The 24,457-nt window shown below is 54.6% G+C and overlaps 2 protein-coding genes across 5 annotated transcripts in view; one reads left to right on the forward strand and one right to left on the reverse strand.

Moving 5' to 3' along the window:
* Nucleotides 1-126: 126 nt before the first annotated feature.
* Nucleotides 127-14,556, forward strand: SLC6A7 (solute carrier family 6 member 7). The gene is made up of 14 exons (XM_026858128.1): nucleotides 127-313; nucleotides 5,954-6,134; nucleotides 6,844-6,975; nucleotides 7,543-7,777; nucleotides 8,312-8,450; nucleotides 8,740-8,874; nucleotides 9,555-9,658; nucleotides 10,238-10,362; nucleotides 10,752-10,864; nucleotides 10,947-11,078; nucleotides 11,442-11,541; nucleotides 11,898-11,998; nucleotides 12,207-12,374; nucleotides 13,278-14,556. Exons 1-14 carry the CDS (start codon nucleotides 281-283, stop codon nucleotides 13,491-13,493), a joined length of 1,914 nt encoding a protein of 637 aa, XP_026713929.1. The 5' UTR covers nucleotides 127-280; the 3' UTR covers nucleotides 13,494-14,556.
* A 2,271-nt stretch (nucleotides 14,557-16,827) lies between these two features.
* Nucleotides 16,828-24,457, reverse strand: part of CAMK2A (calcium/calmodulin dependent protein kinase II alpha) — a 36,578-nt gene continuing 28,948 nt past the window's right edge. For 2 of the 4 annotated variants that reach the window (XM_026858120.1, XM_026858118.1), the window contains 4 exons: nucleotides 23,692-23,767; nucleotides 22,769-22,863; nucleotides 22,165-22,402; nucleotides 16,828-21,954 (listed from right to left, as the gene is read on the reverse strand). In XM_026858120.1, the coding sequence (XP_026713921.1) occupies nucleotides 22,170-22,402; nucleotides 22,769-22,863; nucleotides 23,692-23,767 (404 nt within the window). In that variant the 3' untranslated portion in view covers nucleotides 16,828-21,954; nucleotides 22,165-22,169. The remainder of the gene's footprint in view (nucleotides 21,955-22,164; nucleotides 22,403-22,768; nucleotides 22,864-23,691; nucleotides 23,768-24,457) is intronic. The other 2 variants (XM_026858121.1, XM_026858119.1) reach the window with 1 other exon arrangement.

The raw sequence follows: 24,457 nt of genomic DNA on the forward strand, positions 1-24,457 counted from the left end.
ACACCCCCGGGAGGGTTGCGTTTGACAGACAGCCCTTCTCCAGCCTGCCGAGAGCCATTCCCTCCTCCCTCCCTGCTCAGCACGCAGCCATCCTCAACTCCAGCCCTGCTCCCCCCGTCCCCCCTGCCTCCCTCCGCCCCGCCAGCCCAGCCGGCAGGAAAGTGGCACCCCTCCTTCCTTGTTATTGCTTCGCCCGCTTCCCCCTTCTCCCTCCCTATTGCCGGAGAAAACGAGAGGAAAAAGTGTCAGAGCGGAGAGCGCATAGCAACAGGATTCTGTGATGAAGAAGATTCGGCAGCAGCATCTCCGGGAGGTGAGAGCGGGGAAGCGGGGAGCTGGGGAGCGGGGGGCAAGGCATTGCCCATGGCCCCACTATTCCCTGCCCGGGGACCTCTGTGTGCAGCCGGCAGACTCTCCTCTGTCAGGGATTGCAAACGGGGATAGTGCGAGTGCGTGGGGTCAAAGCACGATCGTGGGGAGAGGGATGGGGGGCATTTCATAACCACCACTTCTGCCTCACTGCAGCTAGCCCCAGAGGCCCTGAGCTGTGGGCAGAGCTGCCTGCTGCCTGCTCCGGCTGGATGGATGCTCCTCTCATCCCTCCCCTGCGAGCAGGTGCTGCCGGCGATGATTCATGTTGTGTCTGGCCAGGCGGCTGTGGGTGGGCACCCGGGGGCAGAGCTGGCTCCCTGCAGCGTGTCACCCCAGGGACACTGCTCCCGCCAGCCCCGGGGACTGCCTGGTCTCGGGGTGGGGGTGGTGAGGGGTTCCCCCCCGCCGGGATGAGCACAGGGAGCTGGGCAGTGCCTTTCCCACCTGCAGCTTGGAGTGCCGTCACCTCCTCCTCCTCTGTAGGATTTAAAGGGGTCTGGGTGGTGCTGGACCCTGAACTCTGGGTTCAGGGCAGAGCAGGCAAAGCTAGAAACCCTTTTTATATCCTGCTGGAAACCCTTTTCAACTCCAGCCTTCAGGCTTTCCTATCCTATGCTCCCCTCCACTGTTGCCTTGCTCTTACCAGGCTGTCTCAGTCCCCCTCTTCCCCCACGTCAGGGACCAAGCCCCTTCTCATGCCTGTCCCACATGGGGACACGGTGGAGTGGGGTGGCAGAGGCTGGCAGCCACAGCTCCCCCGTGGGGACACGCTGGTGCTGCCGGTGGGTCAGCCCTGCCCAGAGCACCCAGGGCTGTGAGCCCCTTTGGCTCTGTCTTCTGCCAAACTATGGCCACTAACTCTGGGGCAGGGCAACACGAACCTGTACCAGTCTTCGGATGAATGAAAACCCAGGAGAGTTTCATCCCTGCCGGGAAATTCCTAGGATATTGGGACAGGATATAAAAAAGCCATCAGTGGCCTGGTGAAAGCCAGCAGCTATCTGATGGCCCTGGCAGCCTCAGGGCTGCCTACCTTTCTTCACTGTTGTTTGGAGGCATCATCTGGCTCTTCCTTCTCCTCCTCTTTCCTACAAATTGCTTTTTCAGATGACTTTGTGACTGCATGATCCATTAAAAGTTGTCTTTGTCCCTTTCAAAGGCTTTTTGAGATACTTGAATTTCTCTGCTGCTGGTGATCCCGTTTAACATTTATTCAGGAATTCATTTAGTCCCACAGTGATCAACCGGAATGGAAAGCAGATGTCTCCGGAGTTATTTTCCCCATTCTTAGTGCTGCTTAGGGCCCTGCTGTCCTTCATTACCCAAAAATACTCTTGCTGATCTCCAGATGGAAAACCTGGTTCTTGCAGCCACCCAGCACCTTGGGACCACCATGTCTGACACCAGCATCAGGCTTGTCCCATGGAGGAGTTTGCACAGCCCCGGCTGCAGTGCCCTCCCGGGACCCTGACAGCCTCCTCTCCCTCTCATTATGATCTGCTTCCCATCGGTGAGCCGGGAGTTTTAAGCCTTCTCACCAGACACGTTTTAGACATATGGAAATTCCTCTTTAATAGAGAAGATCTTTTGCAGGCTCTAAGGATTTCAGGTTGGCTTTTGCATAAAAGTATTTCCAGAAGAGCTGAGTGGATGATTTTTATTTGTTTGCTTATTTGCTTTGGGGGATTATTTGCTAGGAATGGGCTAAATCCCATGGAGGACAGTGATGGGAGCCAGGATTCGGGCTGCCCCTCCCCGTGCCCAGCCAGGCTGCTGAGCAGCATCCTCCTGCCTGAGCCGCTGCCCTACTCTGCCTGCCACAAACTGCCTTAAACCTTCCCTGCTCCTTCGCCAGGGTTTTCAGATGAAAGAGCATAAGAATTCGCAGCTGTACATGCTCCCTGTGCTCTGGACATCACTGTAATGAGTTTGCTTCAGCCTCAGCAATCTCCAGCCCCCAAAAGCCCTGTGCTGGCTCCAGCGTCACTTGCTCCCTCTCCTGGCATGTGCTGTGATCCCAGGCTGGGGGAGACGGGGTTAGCTCAGCCCATCAAGGGGCTCTTTCACACCACAGAGATGCTTTATTTACTTCACTTCCTAAGCGATATTACATTTGAATTAATTTTTATGCTGTGGTGTGTTTTTTTTCTCTGAGAGATTAACAAGCAATTCAAACTAATCTGAAGTGACTCACACTTCACAGACGCACTGTGCTCACACGCGGCTCAGATCCACAGGGGAGAAATCTGGCATTGGGTGGCATTTCCCCCAGTCAAAGGCTGTGGTCCACACCCAAAACACTGACAAAATAACCCCACAGTGCCAGTTTGGATGGAGACAAAATATGATGAAAAAGTAACTTTAATCTGGCTGGCTTTTCACGGATACAGCCGAGTCTTGCACTGGTTCAAGTAAATTGATTTACAGAAAATAATTAGCATAGAGCAATTCCCATATGGAAGCCAGCTCTTATCTTGGCAGACACTAAAGTGCTTTTTCTTCTCAGTGACCTTTGCTTTGCTGACTTCTTTGGGAGCATCTTCTGGTGAATAATGGAAAGCGATGCCATGTTCAAAGAGGACGTGGTTGCCAAGGGAGCTGTTAGTCCCCGTCTGTTTATAACCGCGAGATGGGAGCCCAGTTTGAACGATGGCAGTTGACAGTGGAAAGCACTAGAGCAATATTGTAGCATTAGAGCACTTCAGCTGCTGCTGAAAAAGAAAATTCCTGTTATGACAAAGGCTGAAAGGGAGCATTAATCCTAAAAAAAGGGCTGGAATCGAGCCGCTGTGTGAGATTTCTAGCAGCCTGAAGCAGAGAGGTGTGCATCTCTCCGCCTGAAGCAGAGAGGTGTGCATCTCTCCGCTATCTGGGACAAAGATGGGCTGGAATACTTAAATACTGCATTTTGCATTTTTGCAAGTCAGGCAAATTAGGCAAGGTTTTCTGTGATTTCTGGGGAAAGGCTGTGATTTGAGGCGTTTTGGGGCATCGTAGCGATGGAGCAGCCTCTGTGTGGATTTTCCATCAGCATCCCTGGCTTGTCCCTCCCCATCCTGCCTGGTGGGGACCACAACATCACAGTCCTTGGGGTCTATCTGACTCCTGAGCCGTCTCTGCTTTCTGCCCTGGGGTCTCAAATTTAAACTGCAGAGCTGCAGCTAAAGATATTAATAAGGGGAGAAGTCATCACTGAGACAGGTGACAAACTACATCCCATGACCTCCAAAGCAGGTGACAGAGGGGGACCAGGCTGTGTGCAGTTTGGAACAGGTCCTGACGGTTCCTTTCTTTTTGTTGCCTCTGTGTTGATTTCCGTGCTACATCTGATGGATGGCCACCTGCATTTAATCAGGTCACGCAGCTCCACCGGTGCCCTCTTGCAGCTGTTTAGGATTCAGGCAGAGGTGCAGGAATTAGGTGAGAGGATTTAATGATCTCCCAGCATCCCTGCTTGCTATTTTTCTGTGATGTAAACCTGGAAAGAGAGTCTTCCAGGCACTGTGAGAGTTTTTTTTTTTTTTTTTTTTTTTTTTTTGGAGCAGGCCAAATTGTGATGGCTCCATAGCTCCTGTCCTTACCTGGCAGGGACCTTTGTGAATACAGGTTTCAGTCACTGAAACTTTTGGGAGGGATGTTGCAGAACAGTCTGTCAATCACCTGCAAATGACTGAGTGATGCTGCTGTGCACACTAGCTTATCAGCAGGTATGGCCACAGTCTGGAGAAATTGCTAAACTGGAGAGCTGTCTTTAACAGTTTGCAGGAGAGCTGCCAGGTAGCAATAGTTTAATAGCAACAGTATTATGTTTGGGTCATATTTTGACTTTTTCAGCCGTGTTTCTGAAGCCTTTCCTTCTGGCCTTTGCCTTGTGATGGTGGCATCAGCAGGGATAGGTGTTCAATGGGGGTTATGGTGTAAGGCCTTTGCTCAGGCTGTGCACTTCAGGCTGGCTTTGGGAAGAGTTTGTGATGTCTCGTCCTGTCCCTCGAAGGATTTGCATGCCGGGTGGGGACAGGTTCACCTCTGTGTTTGGTGCCTTTGGGCTGCGAGCAGCACATGTGCAGTGCTGGATGGCTGGAGGATTGGGGTGCACCCTGTGAAGGGTGGGAGCCTGCAGCCATCATCATCGGCAACACGGCTCCTTGTCTCCATGGGAACCAGCATCAAGAGCATCCTGTGGTCCAGCAAGAGAGGAAGAGGAGAAGGATGAAGAGAGGCTGTCACCTTCCCCGAGGGCTGTGGCAAGGCAGTGCTGGCCTCTTTTCCCAGTCAGCTCTGATGTCCCAGGGGATGGAGGCCTGCTGCAGGCTCTGAGCGTGTGTGCACACTGGTGTAGGGGTGCCACAACTCCTTCTGGCTAATCCTTCCAAATCCAGCATCCTGTCGCTTAACCACATCCCATGGGCTTGCTCCCTATAATCCGTGAACTCAGGGACATGGAGATGGCTGCTTTTTTCTTTTGAGAGCCCAAGAAGAAGGAAAGGTTCCCAAATGGACTCCTACTTCCCTGGTCCTGGTGCCTTGTTAGCAGGGCCCCCAGCATTCTTCTGACTCTGTGCCTCAACACTGGCTGAACTCAGCATACTCCCAGGCAGGGGCACAGCAACACACAGTGGCACAGGGACAGGATCCTCATCCCACCTGTTTTGCTGCCTGGTCTTGCCAAGGGAATATCTATGATGGGATCTCACCCAGCAGCTGCTGGCTGAGGCTTTCAGCTTTGGTGACGGCTGGTGGGATGGGAGCCAGTGGGGATGCTTTCCCCACTCCCCCAGGTCAGGATTCTGGGGGAGTTCAGATAAACCGAACATCTCACTGCAGACCTGATGTAAACACACAAACACCAGGGAGCTCCGCCAGTGTATCACACCAACCTAAATGTCTTTGCAGGGCTCACACCTCCCTCTTGCAGAGCCGAGGCAGCCAGGGAGGATGGGAATGGGTTAATCTCCTGCCTGCTGAAGAGCTGCCTGTGCCTCACTGATCCAGGGCAGATCAGGAAAGCTGGAAGGAGCTCTTCCAGCAGGGACAACTGGGATCGCATCACCAAATCCCCACGGTCTTTGGCAGTTGGAAAAGCATAAAAAACACGCAGAGCATTTAACAGCAGCTGAGTGCCCAGTGTGGCAGGGGTACGTGGGGCTGGGGTGTCACGCTCCCTGACACACTGGCAGGGGTTCTTCCCCTGCTGTCCTCACACCCATGTACTATAGGTGATCAGGAAAGTTTATTGTGACCCCTTGAAAGGATTGACTGGGAAACTGGGTTTAAAGATGGGTCCTGGCCTCCCAGGGTGAAGCGGGGTCATCCTGCCTTTCCCAGGGGAGCTCTGGCCATGTGAGATCACATTTATCCCTTTCCCTTGCTCAGCAGCAGAGCAGGATATCGCTGGAGCGATGCACAGAGAGCCGCTGGGATGGGGTGTCCCCAGAGGACAAGTGTCAGTGCTGCAGCTCAGGGTCACAAATTCACACATGACCTCTCGTCACTCCTTCCCCCTCTCCCACTTTTCATCCTTTGTTTTTATTCCTTCCTCAACCCCCGGCTGCCCTCTCCCATCCCCTGCTCTCTCACTCAGCCGGTGACACCAGAGCTCCTGGTGAGCCCCAGCAGCCAGGACGGGGAACTGGGCTCCGAGTGCCCAGAAGACAGAGGGAACTGGACAGGGCGTCTGGATTTCCTCCTCTCCTGCATCGGATACTGCGTGGGCCTTGGAAATGTCTGGAGGTTCCCATACAGAGCTTACACCAATGGAGGAGGTATTTGAGCATCCTTTGGAGTGGCCACGTCTCCCCCTCACTGAGCTGGGCTGGTGGGACCTGCCTCTGAAGAGATGCCCCTTCCCCTTCTCAGGGCTGGGAAGTAGCGTTCATTGTTGTGGGGTGAAGCCTCCTTCTGCCCCCCCATGCTTGCCGTAGGGCATTAATCATGTGTACCCTTGTGTGGGAGGGACTCATCAGTCCACCTCTGCACTCATGGCCTTGGAGATAACCCCAGCTCCACGCTGGACTGAATACCACCTCAGCATCCCTCTTGGTTTTCCAATCGCATCTCGGCCTGGTGTCCTCCAGGACTCTGCAGGGTCATCAAATGTTTCCCAGCTATGGAAGGAGGGGAGCGAGCCTTTTGCAACACAAGAGCCCAGTGTGATGGTGCTAAGTGCCCAGACTGTTCAACTACTCCCAGAGTAATTGCTTGTCACATGCAGTAATAACTGGAGAATTTCACAGTGTTTGTGAAAGCTTCAAGGAGAAAAGATAGTCGGGAGTGGGGTGGAAGCATGGAACTGGGTGAATCAGAGCCCCTTCCTCCTGCACCAATGGTGGGATGCTGCCCCTTGATGTCTTCCAGATTTTGGTGTAGATCCCTCAGGGCCATAGATGCTGAATGAACTTTATTCCCTGTCATAGATGGGCTTTAGGTGTTTGCTCTGTGCTATTTTTAAGGGATTTTTCTTCCTTTTTGCAGGAGCTTTCCTGGTTCCTTACTTCATCATGCTGGCCATCTGCGGGATCCCCATCTTCTTCATGGAGCTGTCACTTGGCCAGTTCTCCAGCCTGGGGCCACTCGCTGTCTGGAAGATAAGCCCTCTCTTTAAAGGTGCGTGAGCAAAGTCCAGAGCCTCTGCCGGGCCTCTGGAAGAGCTGGTTGATGAGGACATGGACCAGCAGCTGCGTCCCATGATCGTCAAAGCTCTTGTTAGAATCAAAGGTTAAATTCTGAGGGGAAGGTGGATCAGGCTCGACTTCTGGGTTAGCTGTTTTAGTGGCTGCAGGATATGTATGAGATCTATCAGTCTTTGGAGTCTCTGGATGTCATGACCAGCTCTAGAGATTGTATGAAAATTATTAAGCCAGCTGGTGCACAATATACAGCATCATATCTAAACAATGACTGTTAAAGACAAAGGTAAGAATAAAATGTTGAAAAAAAAAGGTCCTATCAAATACTTTTATTGTCAACATTAAGTGGAGTAAAATCATTTGTATGGTGCAATAGAGCGATACAAAGAAGGCATGTCTGGGAGGTGTAAGAGGCTCCCCCCACCAGGTGAACCTCTGACTGGTTAAACATTTGGCTGCTGAGATCCAGTGTCTGAGCCTGGCTTGGGATGTGCTCTGCTCTGCAGAGATGGCTCACTCTTTCTTTACCCTCTCCTTCCTCCAGGCATTGGCATGGGCACGATCCTCATCGTCTCCCTGGTGGCCATTTACTACAATATGATCATTGCTTACGTTCTCTTCTACCTCTTTGCATCCCTCACAAGCGACTTGCCCTGGCAGCACTGCGGCAACTGGTGGAACACCGACCTGTGCCTGGACCACCACGTCATCAAGGCGGGGAACACCACCTTCCCCGTCAACATCACCAACACTGTCAGCCCCAGCGAGGAGTACTGGAGGTAAAGAGATCAGCCTGACCCAGCCGTGGGGACATGGTGGGCATCCAGCCAGGGAGAGCATAGGGATGGGAAGAGGGGTGAAGGGTCTGTGCCACACATCTCATGGCATGGTGGGCATTTCATGGCTGGCATTGTGGGTGCAGAGATGGGCTCTCGTGGTCAGCTGCGGGTGATACCTCAGTTCAGCTGTTGGGATCATGTCGCTGGGATGTGGGAGCTGTCCATGATCTAGCGCTGCTTCGCTGGCCTGGAGATAACGTCAGACTGAAATGTATTCCATGCCTGGACTGGCTGGGAATTTGCTCTCAAGCTGCCAGGCATCCCTTCTGGCCTCTTTAATGCATGGTGAAGAAATCACACCCACTGCTCCTCTTTCCCTGGCAAATAGCTGACAGTGCCTTGTTCCCCTCTCATTGCTGGGATTTTTGACCAAGTTATTTTTGCAGCAGAGGCATTGCTATGTTCACAGAGGGCCTCTGGAAGAAGGTGGGGGGTGCCCGTGGCTGCTCGCCAGTTGTCCTCCTTTCTCCCTAGCCGGTACGTCCTGCACATCCAAGGGAGCTCTGGGATCGGGGATCCTGGGAGGATCCGCTGGAACTTGTGCCTGTGCCTGCTCCTTTCTTGGACTATCGTCTATCTGTGCATCCTAAAGGGAGTCAAATCCTCTGGCAAGGTAAGGGATGGACAGACTCTTCTGGGGGGATCTACAGCAATGCTCACCAGTGCCTGCGAGTCTTTGCACACCTGGGAAAGTGAGACCCATAAACAGCATCAGCTGGACACAGGTCGCTTTGGGGACAGCTTGGGCACCCAGACCCTGGTGGGACTGACACCACCGGCCCTGCCGCATCCCAAGGACCCCAGCACTGCAGGGTGATGTGGTCTCCTACCCTGGGGAAGGGCTATGGGGGACAGCTGTGCTCTCGCTCCTGGCTCTCCCAGCTGGCTCTGCTCTCCTGCAGGTTGTGTACTTCACCGCCACCTTCCCGTACCTCATCCTAGTGATGCTGCTCATTCGTGGTGTGACCCTGGAGGGGGCCTGGAAGGGGATCCGGTTTTACCTCACACCCCAGTTTGATCACTTGCTGTCTTCCAAGGTGAGCAGGTTCTTGTGCGATTTTTTCAAGATATAAAAATGAACCTTCTCCTGTCACCTCCAGCATGTAACAGAGGTGGTTCCATTACTTAGGTGCCTTTTCTGACCACCCCCCAACCCAAAGTCCTCCCTCTTGGTTGCTTCCAGACCAAAAGTATTTGCCTTTCAGCAGTCTGTCTTTGCTCCACACCTTGTCTATACCTCTCTTCCCACCTGGTCCAGCCCTGTGCCTGCATTTCTGGCTGTCCATGCAGGAGATGGTGTTTTCACCATCTCCCCTGGGTACCAGGGCCTTGGGCAGGATTAGTCCCTCCCCTGTGACAGGCTTTGGGGTGGCGACAGGTGCCTGTGGTGGATTTTGCTGTTGTGTTTTTCTTGGCTTGTGGAGCTGGGAGTTTCCTTGCATCAGCAGTGTTGGTAGCAGAGACCACCAGTTTTACAAGGGTGTTTAAGGCCAGGCTGAGCTGGCTCTAAATGCTCTTAGCAACCCTTCCACTACCCAGCTGACCCACGAGTGGTGAGTGTGTTAGCAAGGAAAGGCAAAGACCTTGTGGGTTTTGCATGCCTGGAGGGCTGGGGAAGATGTGCAGGGAGCTCTGGGGAAGTGTGTTTCCAACTCCCTCTCCCTCAGAGAAAGGTTTCCAATCCCCTGCTCTCCTCAAGCCTGTTTCCTTCCCCCAGGTGTGGATCGAGGCAGCCCTGCAGATTTTCTACTCTCTTGGGGTAGGCTTTGGGGGCCTCCTCACCTTCGCCTCATACAACACCTTCCATCAGAATATATACAGGTGGGAGCCAGCTGCTGTCTTGTAAAAATTGTGAGTTGAAGGGAGCCAGGAAAACCTCAGCTGGTGGGTTCAAAGTCAGCAAAAGCACGCAGTGCTACACATGGTCACCCAGTGCTGCTCCTTGCCCTTACAGTTACCTGGCAGCTTGCACAGGCTCAAGAGGGACAGAGGGATCTGTGGAAGAAAATTCTCCTAAGCATCAAGGCACATCACCTGGCTCAGGAGTTTTGGGCTGTAGGTGCTGAAGGCTGAGGATATTTGAGGCTAGAGTTATGCACGTTTGTCTTGTCCCCAGCATCTGTTGCAGGTCATCAGCAGAGAGGGGAGTTTGGGTGTTGGATATTGGGGCTGATTGGGGCTGCTACAGGGGAAAGCAAGCTTGGGAGGAACCTCACAAAAGGACCTGTGTCATTAGATATATGCTCCTTTTGACCCTGGAAAGCCGTGCCAAGAGAGGTCCTGGAGGAGAATCACACTGGGTCACTTCATTGTGGCACCTGGGGGCTGGTAACGCCCCTGTGCACTGGGGTGGGGTGGTAGGAGTGGGCATGTTCAAAGCATCTTCTTTCTCCTCTGTAGGGACACGTTCATAGTGACCCTGGGCAATGCCATCACCAGCATCCTTGCAGGGTTTGCCATCTTCTCTGTTTTGGGATACATGTCCCAGGAGCTTGGGGTCCCTGTTAACCAGGTGGCAAAAGCAGGTGAGGCCAAATGAAGACCCTTTCTCCTTCTCCGCCTGCCTGGGTGCACTGAGAAACATCCCTTCCAGGATGGAACACATCCGAGGATGTCAGCGTGAGGGCTGGAGCTGTATGCTCAGCTGGCCGGCGGAGGGAGGGGAAGGGGGAGATGGCTTCCTGCTGTGCAAATCTTGAACAGCACCGAGTGATGTCTAATACAGGCCTGAGCAAGGACCAGTCTGGTTCTCCTGCACCTCTCCACCCTCTGGTGCAGGTCCCCTCCTGCCCATCCTGGCAGAGCCCTGGCAGGTCCCTGCCTCAGTGCCAGTCTGCTGGGCTCTCCTCTCCTCCACCCTCCGTGCCCAGCGCTGTCACCCCCTTTTCACCCTGCTGTCCTTTGCCTCCCCTAGGTCCTGGCCTAGCTTTTGTGGTGTATCCCCAGGCCATGACAATGCTCCCCCTTTCTCCATTCTGGTCTTTCCTGTTCTTCTTCATGCTGTTAACCTTGGGCCTGGACAGCCAGGTAAGGACAGAGCCCATCAAGCCAGCCATGGTGCCCAGGCAGCCTGGGAGGCTCAGGGGACCCTCTTCTCCTTTGTGTGCAGTTTGCCTTTATGGAGACCATTGTTACAGCAGTGACAGATGAATTTCCCTATTACCTGCGGCCAAAGAAAGCTTCTTTCTCAGCTGTCATCTGCATTGCTCTCTTCTTGATGGGGCTCATCCTCACAACAGAGGTAAGAGTGTGGGGCTAGATGCATTGTGGGGACCAACTAGGGCCTCGTTTTAGGGAGAGCTTAGGGCCAGGGCCCAATTTGCAGAGACAAGTGTATTCACATCAGCAAACAAGGTGGAAGAGAGACGATCAATGAGCCTGGGCTTCCTGGGGGTGTGAGGTCCAAGGGAAGCGACACAGAGTTATTCCTGTCCCTGTAACAACCCCAGAAGAATAGTGATGTTCCCTGAGGGTGCCTGACTGCTGTCTTCCCCAGTGCCCACAGAGGGGCTAAGGGGACATGTCCCCAAAAGCAGGAGGACATGGGTGGGGGTTTGTTGGGATGCTGGTCCCAGGGATGTTGGCCACTGTGCTGTCTCCACAGGGTGGGATGTACTGGCTGGTCCTACTGGATGACTACAGTGCTGGCTTTGGTCTCATGGTGGTGGTGATCACCACCTGCCTCGTGGTGACACGTGTCTATGGTAAGGGGGCCCATCCCCACAGGAGCATGGGGAAGGGTGTGCTGTCTGTATGAAGGACGGGTTTTAGAGGGAGCATAGGGGAGCCAGCAGCCTCACAATGGAGCATAGAACACTTCTGCTCCAACCTCTTGTTTCTTCTTGGCCATCACTGGATTCACCTCATCAGAGATACTTGGGGTGCTGAGCCTGGTCTCTCAGACAGCACCAGCTAGGCTGCATCTCCCAGCTGGGAGGGAAGACACTTCTTTGCTGTAGAGGATGCAAAGCACTGCTTTTGGTTGGTGCAGGGCAACCTGGTACAAGCACCTGGCTCTAGGGAAGAGATCACAGCTTCTGAGTCCCTCTCCCTCCTCCAGGGATGAAGAGGTTCTGCCGAGATATCCACATGATGCTGGGCTTCAAACCAGGGCCCTACTTCAGAGCCTGCTGGATGGTCCTGTCCCCGGCAACGATGATGGTAACTGCTCAGCTTGAGGTGCAGGATGGTGCTGGAGAGCCACAGTGGTGCCAGCATCCCTGGATGACCTCCCCTTGCAAGAAGTCACTCTGCTGGCTTCTCATGCCCTAGGAACCATTCTGGTTCTGCTGGGAGGTCTCCAGGCTTTTTCTGAGTGTGAGACCTTCAGAGGGCTCTGGGCTCTCCTCACTTTCTTCCCACCCCACAGGCTCTGCTGGTGTACAACATCATCAAGTACCAGCCCTCCGAGTACGGCAGCTACCGCTTCCCCACCTGGGCCGAGGTCTTGGGCATCCTCATGGGAGTTCTCTCCTTCCTGATGATTCCCTTGGGCATGGTGGTGGCTGTGCTCCGAGAAGAAGGAACACTGTGGGAGGTAGGAGGTGTTGGGGCCCAGCATTGCTGAGGAGCCCCCCAGAAATGTGTGGGGTGACCATGAGCCCCTGATAAGCCCGTATCCTCCCACAATTTCTGCAACCTCTCTCCTGGAGGTGGTGTCCCTGTCCCTCCTTGCTGCCCATGGGGTGTGAGAGCGGCACGTCCCAGGGCATTTCCATCCAGGTAGCCACTGCATCATGCTGCTTCCCAAGGGACAGCCCAGTGGGCATCCCCCCTCCAAAACAAGCCTGCTACGCCCTGCCGTGGGGGGAAGTACATTGTCCCTAGTGTGGGGCGGGCATGGGTGCGTGGGACTTTGCACCCATTTTGCAGGAGCAAGGACAGAGCAAAGAAGGCAGCTGCCGGTCCGTGCAGGCAGCCCCAGGCAGCATGGGTGGGATCTCTCTGCTGAAAGATTTCGCCCAGGAGCAGGTTATGGAGCTGCTGGATGCTCATAGCCTTCCCAGCCCTGCCTGGGCTTTGCTGCTCTCCCCAGGCTGTTAAAAGCAGAGACAGCAGAGCTTGCCGCCCTCCCCAGGCAGCAACTTGCCAGCTGAAGTACTTATGAGCCACAACCTGGCTTGGCACAGCCGCGGGCATGGTGGCATAGCCAGAAACCCCCTACAACAGCCCGTAGCTCCTGCAAGCCCACCCCACCAGCACCCGCAGAGCATAGCACCTCCCCAGACCACAGCAGGGTACTTCTACAGAGCTGCCTTCACAAAAAGTTTCAGGATGGGCTTTCGGCCCCATCCCACCTTCCCTGGGGGCTCTTTCAGTCCCTCAGGGTTGGCAGAGCACCCCAAACCCCGGGGATGGGGGGGGGTGTGAGCTGCTGGGTGGGGACCAGATGGGGTGCTGGTGCAGGGTGCCCGTGCTGCCTCCTCCTGTCTCCCCGCAGCGAGTCCAGCAAGCCAGCCGGCCCGCCATGGACTGGGGCCCATCGCTGGAGGAGAACCGGACTGGCATGTACGTGGCGAGCCTGGCTGGCAGCCAGTCCCCCAAGCCACTTATGGTCCACATGCGGAAATACGGGGGCATCACCAGCTACGAGAACACGGCTATCGAGGTGGACCGGGAGATGGAGGAGGAGGAAGAAGAAGAGTCCATGATGTGAGAGGACCCAGCACCCCAGGAGCTGGGGGGGTTTCACCGCCCTCCAATTTGCACAGGTTGCACTGCAGCACTTCAGGACGACTCGAGGGTGGGTTTAGGGGAGCAGTCAGGGGCTGCTGACCCTTCCATCCTCCTCACCGCTGCCCTGGATCTGCCAGGGTGGAGCTACTGCCCGTCCCAGTCCCCCCGAGGTGTTTCTGTTCAGTGTGGCAAGCTGTGTGATGAGTCTGTGCGTTTGTGTGACAGTGTCTGGTGCAAGTGTCCAGGCTGTCCCGCTCCCACCCTCAGCTGTAGCCCGGCCCTCCCCATGCAGGGATGCTGGGGCTGCAGGGATGCTCAGGCTGTGGGAGGCGGGGAGGAGGAGGAGATCCTCTGTGTTGGGTGTTGGTCTGTTCTCTGATCGTGTGTATTTAACTCCAATAACCCACAAATACGTGTGAGAAAGGACTGTAATAATCCACAAATACGTGTAAGAAAGGACTGTAATATCCCCCGTGCCCTGAGGACAGTGTGTATCAGTGTGTGCTCTGTGCACACGAGGTATTCCAGCACAACCAGCACAAATCAGTGTCCTAAAGAAATCTGACCTCAGAAATGAGCAGTTAAAAACAATTAGAAGTGGGGGAAAAAAAGCTTTATAAACAAACAAGCTTGGGCCTTTCCAGGCCTGTAGGTCCTCCAGGGACCTCAGTGGGTTAGGGCAGCTCTTCCTTGTGGTGTCTGACAGGGCTGGGACGAGCTGAGGGAAGGGAAGAGGCTGGGTGGCCCATTCTCCATGTGTGCAGGTCAGGGACAGGTCTCAGCTGGACCCAGCGCCAAAGAAGGACCTGTGTCCATCCCCGAGGGGGATCCAAGGGCTGTCCCTAGCCCTGGGTGCTGCTTTTCCCAGAGAAAGGCGAAGGGTTGGGTTTCAGTGCCTGCGTGTGATTTTGGGGTAGCTCAGCCAGGGGCCCATGTCCCAGAGACCTCATCTCCTGCCAATGCTGCTGGTCTGGGGGTGCTGCTGAGCTCCTGGACGGGGCTGTTTGGACCTGATGCTGCCAGTGCCTATCACCCCAGTGTCGTGTGCGCTTTCTCCCGTGTACCATCAGCTCGCCATTAAAAAGTGGTGTGTGACACAGCCTCTGCGTGGGTTATTTGGGGGTTCCTCAGCATGCAACAAGGGCACATCTAGGGGGGCTTCCAGGGATGGGAGGCACAGCCCCCCTGGGCTTTGTCCTGCATATCTCTGTCCTGGTCAGGTAAAAGCCAAAAACCCAGGATAAATAGAAAAATTAGGGTTTACATCTGGATTACACATGTAGCCCTGGTGCACTGGGCTATTTTAACCCGATGGGCCACGCAGACCTGGGTCCAGTGCTGCGGGCTGAGCCTCCAGGGTGAATCTTGGCATGAGGCTGTGGTTTTCCTTAACTCTTCCCTATGGTGGAGGACATTTAATTATTGCCTTTGCCCCTCCATGAACATAGGCCCAGCTCCAACACCCTCTCCTTGTGCCCACCTGCTTCCCATGCCCAGGAATGCTGATCTCCCTCCCCATCTGGCTTTGATCTTCCTTCTCCCTGCAGGACCACCAATGGCTTTCCACATCCCCCTTGCTATACCCCACCATGGCTGCAGCCTGTGGGGATGACGGGGGTCCCCCAGTCCCAGCTTTTCAGGGTGAATGAGGCTCTGGCAGCACGACCGCTCTGTAAAGCACCTTCGGCCGCTAGCCCCCGGGTTAATCATTAGAGGCCGACCATAAAAGTGTCGCTGATGGAAAGTTCAGGCCATGGCGGCTGGGGAACGGGGAGGGCCTGCCATAAACATTTATGGCCCCAATGAATCCCTCGCTCTAACCTTGACACTATTTACCAAGCAGGAGGCCTTGGGAGGTCACGGTGTTGCCCAGCCATCACTGTGGGTGCTGGACGGGGAGCCCGGGCTGGGCTGGCCTCAGGGGGGGCACACACAGGGGTTCTTCATGGTGTGATGGAGCGGATGACAGACTCGGGAGTTTCGTGATGTCACAGCCAGCCACAGTGTGCCAGAGCAACCAGGAGAGCCTGACGCCTTCCTGCGGCATGGAGGTGGAGGTGCCTTGGGCTGACCAAGCTGGTCTGGTCTCTGCATGTCTCTGACCTTTTCCTATCTGCATGGGGTCCTGCCATGTTCCCCAAATCCCCCCTGTAATCCTGGGATCCTCTGGGCACTCCCTTGGCAGCTGCCAACAATCCTGCATTCCAGAGCAATGGGAAGGATGGAGTGGAGACTGCCGGGGATGCGGTGGGGAGCAAAGCTGACAGTGGTGAGGGGAAACCAAGGGCAAAAGTTTTTCGGGTGCTGGGGCAGTGACACAGCCAGAGGACACGAACCTTGTGCCATGTGTGACTGTGCATGGCGAGGTGTGGGACTCACTCATGGCATCACACCCTGCTCCTGGGACTGGTGGGTACCCCGCAATGTGGCCTGGGGTCCGATGCCACCCACCCCACACCCCTGGGCACTAAGCCCCACTCCTGATGCTTTGACCTCCCGACGTGTCCCGCATCTCTCCCGGCGAGCCCAGGGCTTTCTCCCAGGCTTTTCTCAAGACCCTTGGGCCCAGCCGGGTGGTGGTGGGCAGGGGGGCAGTCCTGGGGGTGCCTGAGTCTCTGCCCCTCGTCCTGTCCCTCCCGGGCTAGGGAAGGGGGTGGCAGCCGTGGCCGAAGCGGTCCGGTGCTGACACCTGCTGGGGCCGCGGCACATGGCGGGGTGGGGGGTCACCCGCTCCCACGCCCCGACGGGGTCACCCCGGTGAACAGTCGGGCCTGGGGTGTGCGGGGCAGGGACAGGGCCTGTCGCAGCCCATCCCCAACCCGCCCCCAGGGTACCAGCCTGCCTGCATGGGCAAAGCGTGGCAGCTGCCCCTGGGAGCCCCCCCAAATCCATCCTGGGCTCGGCTGGGGGTTTCTGTGCCCCACACTCTGCAGCATCAGCTTCCCCAAAACTGTTCTTGCTGGCCAGTGGGCAAGGGAGACAGCTCAGCCCCCACCTCCCAGCCAGCCCCGGGCAGCTCCTGGGGCGCCCCACACACCTGCATCCCGCGGAGCCCTCTCCCTGGGAAAAAGGGCTGGGTTGGGAGGAGCCAGGTCTGGGGGTGACATCAAGCTCTCCTGAAGCCCCAGGGATGCTGGTGGCCAGGGGCAGGCAGCACCCAGGGTACCAGCACCCCATGGGCAGGAGGAAAGCGCCTGCTGCCACTGCCCAAGGCTTGATCCCAGCATCGATGCTTTCGAGGACAAGAGCGTGGTGACGGAGGGACAAGGGGGTGGCAGACGGTCTGAGTCACTGCAGTGACAGAGAATCATCCGTTTCCATGCTCAGAAGTTGGTAGCTATTTATTGCACTTGAACACCAAGAATAAAACTGACACTCGCCCTCCCTCCCACACCCACCCCGCTCCCAGTCCCCCCGCCGCCCTCCCCAAATAGAGCATCCGATTTGAGCAGTGATCATTCTGTTCACAGCCACAGGTTCCAGAAAAACAAAGGAAAAAGAAACAAAATCAATCCCTCCCCCCCCATCAAGCTCCCACTGAATCCAACACGGTCACACTGCTCGACAGTTCGAGTGCACTTACAAAAAGATAAGAGAAAGGCTTCAGCTGCAACTGTACGGACTGACAGACACGAGGGGACAGGCAGCTACCCCTCCCCGGGGCCTGATTTTTTGTTATGTGACAAAGCTTGGTATACTCTTGATTATAATATATTTTTTGCAATCATCTTAAATAAATATTTCCATAGAGATTTCCTGTAAGTATATGTATATATTTTTATATATATAATATATAAGAGAGAGAGAGAGATATCTCATTTTTTTTCTTAAACCACTGTTAACATATTTTCCCTGCTTGTCAAAAAAATGTTACAAAAGCCCTAAAATTGTGCAACAGTTAGAAAAAAGGGACAACAACCCAAAGAAGGAAGGAGCCGCTCGACACAGCCCCCTCCACCGCCCCCCTCTCCCACTCCCTGTCGACCTGCAGGTGGGAAGGACATTCAGCCAAGGGGCGGGGAGCTGGTGGGTGGCCTTTGGGGGATGGATGGCAGAGGGGCCACCAGCCCCTTCTCCACTGTTCTCACAGCCTGTTCATGTCTGGGTTTCCCTGTCTGGTACGGATGGGCTGGGACCTACACCTCTGGAAATGGGTGATGGCAAGGTCTCTACCCTGCTAACAGGAGGATGGTTTTTGCATCAAGAGAGTGGTGTACACCATGAGATGTGTCTTGCAGTGGGGAAGAAGGGTTAGCTCAGGTCCTGGGATGATCAGAGGAGTTGGTTATGGGATCTTTTGCTGACAGACATCTCTTGGTCCATGGGGCTATGTGGCTGCCCTCTCAAACATGACACTGCTGTTTGCTAGTCCCCTGCCGTGGGCTGCAGAGCAGACTGTGAGCTCAAGTGAGAGCAGACGGCTGCTGCTGCCTCCTCCAGCCTCCAAGGCTCCATGGGGGCATCAACTCCTGGAGGACAAAGGGAGACGAAGCGGGTTTGGGGTCAGACAGGGGTTTGGTGCCTGGCAGAGGGGGAATTTACTCAGAATTGGGGGTAAGACAGCTCTCCTGGCTGTGCCCGGCCAGGGCAAGGAGCAGAGCACCTGCTCCTCCAGAAAGAGCAGAGGCCCAGGAGCAGCCTCTTCTTCTTCCAGAGCAGATGCACCAGCAAGACCTGAGAAATTATGATGTTGCAGCTGGATCCTGGCAGCCAGACAGGGAAAACAGGCGACTCCCAAGCCCACCTGTGGAGCTGCAGGCCTGAGACCACCACAGCAAGTGCTTCCACTCAGATATTCCCTGTGGTATGTGGGAGGTGGAAGGGATGATCAGTCTGGAGGACTTCCGAGTTCAGTTTGACCCAGACAGCCAGGCAACCAGGTGAGCCAGGCTCTGTCTGTACTAGGAAATGAAATGTGCTGCAGCCTGTTCTCCAGCCTTGAGGCTGACGGGGACAGGAGGTCCATGGTGGTAAACTCCATCCCAACAAGGTGGTCTTGTCCATATTGCTTATTGGGAACATGCCCTGAATCTTGTCAATCCCAGAATCATGGTGGGATTGCTGGGGTGATGCCAATTAGCACGTGCCAGGGACAGTGCCAACAGCTTCAAAGTACAGATGTAACAGCAGCATCCCTGGCTCTATGAACCAAAGGAGGACGGTGGCCATTGATTATTCTTTTCATTTTCTTGCAAGTTGAGGAGAAATCAGGAAATGTGAAGGAAGACAGAGACAGAAGCTGTTCACCATGGCTACTGAAAGAAAGGATGGTGGTATATCAGTGCTTGCTCAGAGATGCTTTGGGGATACAGGAACCTGGTCTGGAGAAGCAGGGCGAGGTGGGGAAGAGAAACCAGGCAGAATAGACCCCTAAAGTGCAGGTGCTTAATGCTGCCAGCATGGGCAGGTTGGGAAGTTGGGTCTTCCTTGGTCAGGCTTCAGCTTGACTGGAAGACTAGAAGGAGTTGAAACCCCAGACTCTGCTTTCCCTGGAAAGGATTGGGAGCATTTTAGGTGCTGCAAAGACATCCAGTTTCCTCCAGAGGAATCTGTCCCTGGAGAGATAACCATAGGGAAACCTCGAAGAGGAGAAACCACCTCCAGCAAGACACCTCAAAGACTTCCTGGAAACCAAGATGTTCCTCCCTAGCAGTGAGTGTCCAAAGTGGGCTCTCAATGAAAGGAGATTGTATCTACCCCAGCATCTCATCCGTCATCCCTGGCAAACCCCACTGCACCCCCTGTCCCAGTCTTTTCTCCAGTAACAGCTGCTGAGGCAGCTTCACCCTCACAGCCCACCTGAGGTCCACAGTTAGTGGCAGCTCCAAAACCAGACTGAAATGGCATCTGCGCTACAGCTCCCATGCAAAGCCCTGCCATGACCTCCTCCTTCCTTACCCATCTCATACCAATCACCAAAAATACTCCTGGCACCAGGAGAGCCTGAGCATCAGGAGGTGGATGAGACACTCACCGTGGCTGGCTTCAGAGCCAGCTCTGGAGAGGGAGAGAGAGAACTGTGAAAGAGCTGAGTCCTTCCTTTAAAAAATGAAAAAAACTTCAGCACTACATGACTACAGGAAGAAAAACAGATCTGTAAAAACACCCAAACTCTACCTTAAAAGCTAATCCTCTCCCTGCATGGATTTCCCTGCTCTGGGGCCAACTCTTGCAAGCCAATGCAACTCCATGGTCTAACAGCAGAGGTTCACCAAGGGCATGGCGACACCCATTTGCACCCATGGAGCACCTGTGGGATTTGCCCCCAAAAAGGCATCTCCTACACACAATGCCAGCAACCATCATGCCACTGGCAAGTGGAACACACTGAAACACTTCTCAGGGCCTGTTCATGCCCCAGCAGTTTGGATTTCTTCCCCTCCATCCAGTGGGAAAATAGTTTTGCAGTCTGCAAGGACGCAGCTGCATTTCATACGGCAGCCGTCCCTGCCTCGACAGAGAGCAAAGCATTCAAAACCACAGAAAAGGCAAAATACACGCTCAGAATTTACATGGAGAAAACATTTCCTTTTTTTTTTTTCTTTTTTTCCCTTTTTTTATGTCCAAAACGAGCGGTTTTTTGTTCATTTCTTTGTTTTTCAACACACGCACCGTATAGAAAGTTAAACGCCATGCAGATGAAGAGAGTGCAGCTAGAAAGTCCCCCAGGGCAGCAGCGCTGCAGGAGTCTCATGTCAACAAGCAAAGAGGTTCCAGTTGGAAAAAAGAGAACAAGAAACGGAAGAATTGCCGGAAAAATACCCACTCTCAGACCTCTACCTGACGGAAAAGAGGTGAGACCAAAATTCCCCTTCCCGGCCATGTCTTCTTGTCCTGCAAGCCACATCCCAGTGGCTCCCCAAGAGCCACCACCTGGGTTTGCCCTGCAGGAAGACCCGTGGGGTGCGGGAAGGCGCCCCGGGGAGGGGGGATGCCCCTGGAGGTGGGTGCCTTCGCCCGCCCAGTGCTGTGGGATGGGATGGGATGAGCAGCCACGGTGCAGGGTGGGGGCTGGCAGCCGCGGGACCCCTGGTAGGAGCATCATGGCGGTGCAACCCCTCTCCAAATGTAAACGCAACAAAAAACATCAATCCCGAAAATCCCCCCTGCCCTCCCTGCCCTAAACAGTTGAATGTTTCTAGTTATTACATAAAGATCCATTTCAGCAAATACTCAAAATCAAGTTACGAAATACACAGTAGGTTGTTTTCTTTTCCCTATAAAAAGGCATGCGCTCAAAGTAGAAGACAGCTAAAGGCTTGTTTGTTTTCTTCAAAGCACAATCAGATTCTGCAGAGTTTTGTTACTTTATAAAGCTTGCATTCCTTGTTGTCGCTGGAAGGAGTCGTGTGGGCGATGGATGGAGGCTTGCACCCCAAATCAGTGGCCAACTCAGCTGCCCCCGTCCCAGCCTGGGAGTCGGGTGCGGGGGAGCTCTGGGTGCTGCATGCGAGGGGCAGGGGTGGGTGCTCAGTGGGGCTGGGTGCTGGAGCAAAGGATCCAGGCTGGGTGGTGGGTGAGGAGGAGGGCACGGGAGTGATGCTACCGCCATGGCATGGCTGGGAGATCCCTGGCTCCCGGCTGTGCCGATGCGGGGCTAGGAAGCAGTCGTCTTTCTCCTCCTCTCCCAGCTTCGCCAGTCCCTGCTCCGAAGGGAGAAAGAAGGGAGGAAGGAGGGAGAGCATCCCTCTCAGTGTGGCAGCCGCCCGGAGCCAGGGTGCGAACCTACTCACTCTCCTGGGAAGGAGCCAGCCTACGCTCCTGGGAAGGGATAATAAACAGATAGCCTTTACTCACCCATCCGAACACTGCCCTCCTCACAAAAATGGACTTTGCAAATGGTTTAAATTGCGGTTCCCCGGCCAAGGCTGCTGGGAAGCGGGAGCTCAGGTTGGCAGCAGGCAGGAGCCACGGCAGCAGATAGGGACCTTGATAGCAGCAGAGCAAAATCCACCAGCGCACAGAGAGGGGGTGCAGCACAGAGCAGCTCAAAATAGCCCCCCTGCCCTCCTCTTCCTCAGGGGGCTCCCAGCAGAGACGGGGATGGAGGTGGATGATGAGCCTGAGCCCAATTCAGGAGACGTGCCGGGTAGTGGGGAGTCCCACCAACGCCATGCAGCCGAGGAGGGAGGCCTTTACCCCGGCACGTGTCATCTCACCGGCCAGATGCTTGGGTTTAGGTTCATGGTTTCTCTTTTCTTGGTTCATGCAGAGGAAGGGGGCCCAGTGCCACGGCCCCAGCGGGATGGGGAGGTTTGATGGGATGCTTGCGTGGCGCCGGCGGGGCTGTTGCGTGTGTGCGGTGAGAAGCGAGGGGTTATTCCAGCAGGAACCAAGCAGCAGAGCCAACAGCCAAAGTCCCGTAGGTGAAGATGTCAGAGGAGGTCTCCCCTTGGTAGTCAGTCAGTGACAAACCCAACACGGGCAGGACCGCGCTTCAGCTGCAAAACACAAACCGGGAAAAGGAGGAGTTTGCTTCAACCATCCCTTTGGCAGAATGTCCCTCTCCCCATTGCCACCTCACAGCGATCAGCCACCTCCTTCCCACCATGAATCCTCAGGGCAGGATCCCACCCGCTCTGCAGTCTCAGTGTCGCGAGGAGCCCAGACCGTCCCTCCCTGCCCGCCCTGCCCCATCCCCGGAGCCTCACAGGGCTTACTGCGGTAGGACGGAGGGCGCGCCGGATCTGTGGAAGTGGACGATTTGCCATTTGCCATCCCGGCGGTGCCAGATGCGGGTCTCCTCGGACTGGGCCGTGCGAGGGATCCCTCCCGCGTCCACGTACTGTGTGATGCGGATGTAGGCGATGCAGGCAGACTCGTCTCCCATCAGGTGGATGTGGGGGTTCAGAATCGTCGTGTGCACGGGCTTGCTGTTCCGGGACCACACTGGGGAGGGGACAAATACAAGTGGCTTTAAGCAGGGGAAGGAGTTTGAGTGGCTCTTGCCCAGGGTGGCAGCAATGTGGGAAGGGGAGATGCTTGAGTTAGGCTTTCTGCTTGGAGGGGCTGAGTAAATGCTACATGGGTGGGTTCAGGATGGATCCACCTAGAAAGCAGCTAATCAAAACAACTCCTCTGCATACAGCCCAGCCCCAGGCTTGAATCACCTTCTCCTGGGATCTTCCAGATCAGCCAGGGACAATCCCAAAGCCACCCTTACCCTCCTCTCTCCAGCAAGCTGATGGAGATCAAGACACAGCTGGGCCCATGGGAGGTAGAAAGGGTCCCTCGGCAGGCAAGGGGGCTGCTTACGGTTTTCAAAGTAGAATCGGTGGAAATCCAGGCCTTCCACAAGGTTGCCCAGAGCCTCAGGCTCAAAGGCAGTCATCCCAGGGTCGCACATCTTCCTGGGGAGGCAGAAAGGGAAGACAGAATGGAGAGGTTATCTCACTGCTTCCAACATCAGAGCCTGCAAAACCCAAATGGCTCATGCTCAGGATAACTCCCTCAGCCCGAGCCTGAGGAGCCTCTGCACCAGCAAGTAATTCAAGCAGAAATCTGACCTCATCCCTGCACTCTGCATGAAGCCCACCCTACCTCGCCTCCAGCTCACTGACTGAAGCCAGGACTCCAATGAGTCAGGCTGAATTCTCCATCAGTCACCATCTCCAATTAAACCTCCCAAAACACTGCCATCTTCTTCGTAAGAGAGAAAAACAGCAGGGAAAAATTTGTATTCTCTGCTCTGTATCAAAATATCCCTGTTGCAATTCTCTGAAGCAGGGATGAAGACCTGCACTTGCTCAGATATCACTAATTAAATAGGCCCCAGACACAGAAGAAGTGTACTCTGAAGAGCAACAGCACAGTGAGTAGAAAGCTTCCAAGCAGCCTGTGGCAATCTGGATATAATGGATACCATGGATGCAATGTTCCTTCTTCCACCATAAATCACGTTTACAGTTATTCACCTTTCTGCAAACCAGAAAAATGGGCTCATCCATGATAATGAGACCAGAGATATGTAGTCATCTTAGTCTGAAAGAAGCATCAGGTTTGGAAACTGATGTCCTTTGCTTCTCTTGGATGGTCTCCATGCCCCCCCCACCATGTCAACCTGGTCACCCTGCCCTGAGCAGCAGTAAAACCTCTGAGAATGCATTGTCACAGTGAGAGCACCCACTCCAGGAGGCTGAGCCCCCACCCTGGCCCAAACCCTCGCTGGGGACACTCACGTGTAGGACTCAAAGTCGCCATTGCTTATTGCTTCGATCAGCTGCTCTGTGACTTTAATGATTTCTTGCTTCCGTACTGTTGGTTTAAAGAGAAAAAGAAAATAAAAGGAGAAAACAAACCAGAAGTGCTGGTGTTGCAATATTGGTGAGATATATTTTTCTCATTAGAAACAAACACAGGACATTGGGGGACATTGGAAACTGTCCAGGGAAAAAGCAGAAAAGCAACTTGGGAGAGAGATGTGGGGAAGGGCTCTTCACCTCCACGGAGGAAAGACCCCCAAAGGCAGGGCAAAACTGAAAAACCCTGTATTTTCCTAAAGAGCAAAAGGGTTAATCACCAAGTGGTGAGCTGCCCTGGTCCCAAAAGTTGACACAGGTTGATCTTGGTTGCAAAGCCTTGCCAAGCTGGGACCTTCTACCCCATGAACTCACAGCAGTGGCCAGCCAGGGCAAACTGGACCAAAGATGGTCTCACCTTGCTCTGAGATGGGAGAAGAGGGTCTCAGCTGGGAGGACAGGTGGGTGATGTGGGCAGCCTTCCCAGGAGGGACAAGGAGGGACCCCGTGAAGGGCATGGCACTGTGCAGGTGCTGCCAGGGACTCTGGGCACCGCCAGATAATCTGGGAAGGGACTGAGCTGTAAGAGCAGGTTTGGCTCCCTGGGATGCAGAAGGAGCTGTCAGAGGTAACCCCAGGCTTATTAACAAGGCTCTGCTTCAAATGCAAATTGGTTTGACTTTTTTTTTTTTTTTTTTTTTTTTTT

The sequence above is a fragment of the Athene cunicularia genome, assembly GCF_003259725.1.
Source record: "Athene cunicularia isolate RWA chromosome 13 unlocalized genomic scaffold, athCun1 chr13_part1, whole genome shotgun sequence".
Taxonomy (NCBI): domain Eukaryota; kingdom Metazoa; phylum Chordata; class Aves; order Strigiformes; family Strigidae; genus Athene; species Athene cunicularia.

What these genes read in the sequence shown, in the direction of transcription:
- SLC6A7 (XM_026858128.1), top strand. Translation starts at nt 281, where the DNA reads ATGAAGAAGATTCGGCAGCAGCATCTCCGGGAG. An exon ending in ATCACTTGCTGTCTTCCAAG is followed by an intron (nt 8,875 to 9,554) that starts GTGAGCAGGTTC and finishes TCCTTCCCCCAG; the next exon opens with GTGTGGATCGAGGCAGCCCT. An exon ending in TGTCCCCGGCAACGATGATG is followed by an intron (nt 11,999 to 12,206) that starts GTAACTGCTCAG and finishes CCCACCCCACAG; the next exon opens with GCTCTGCTGGTGTACAACAT.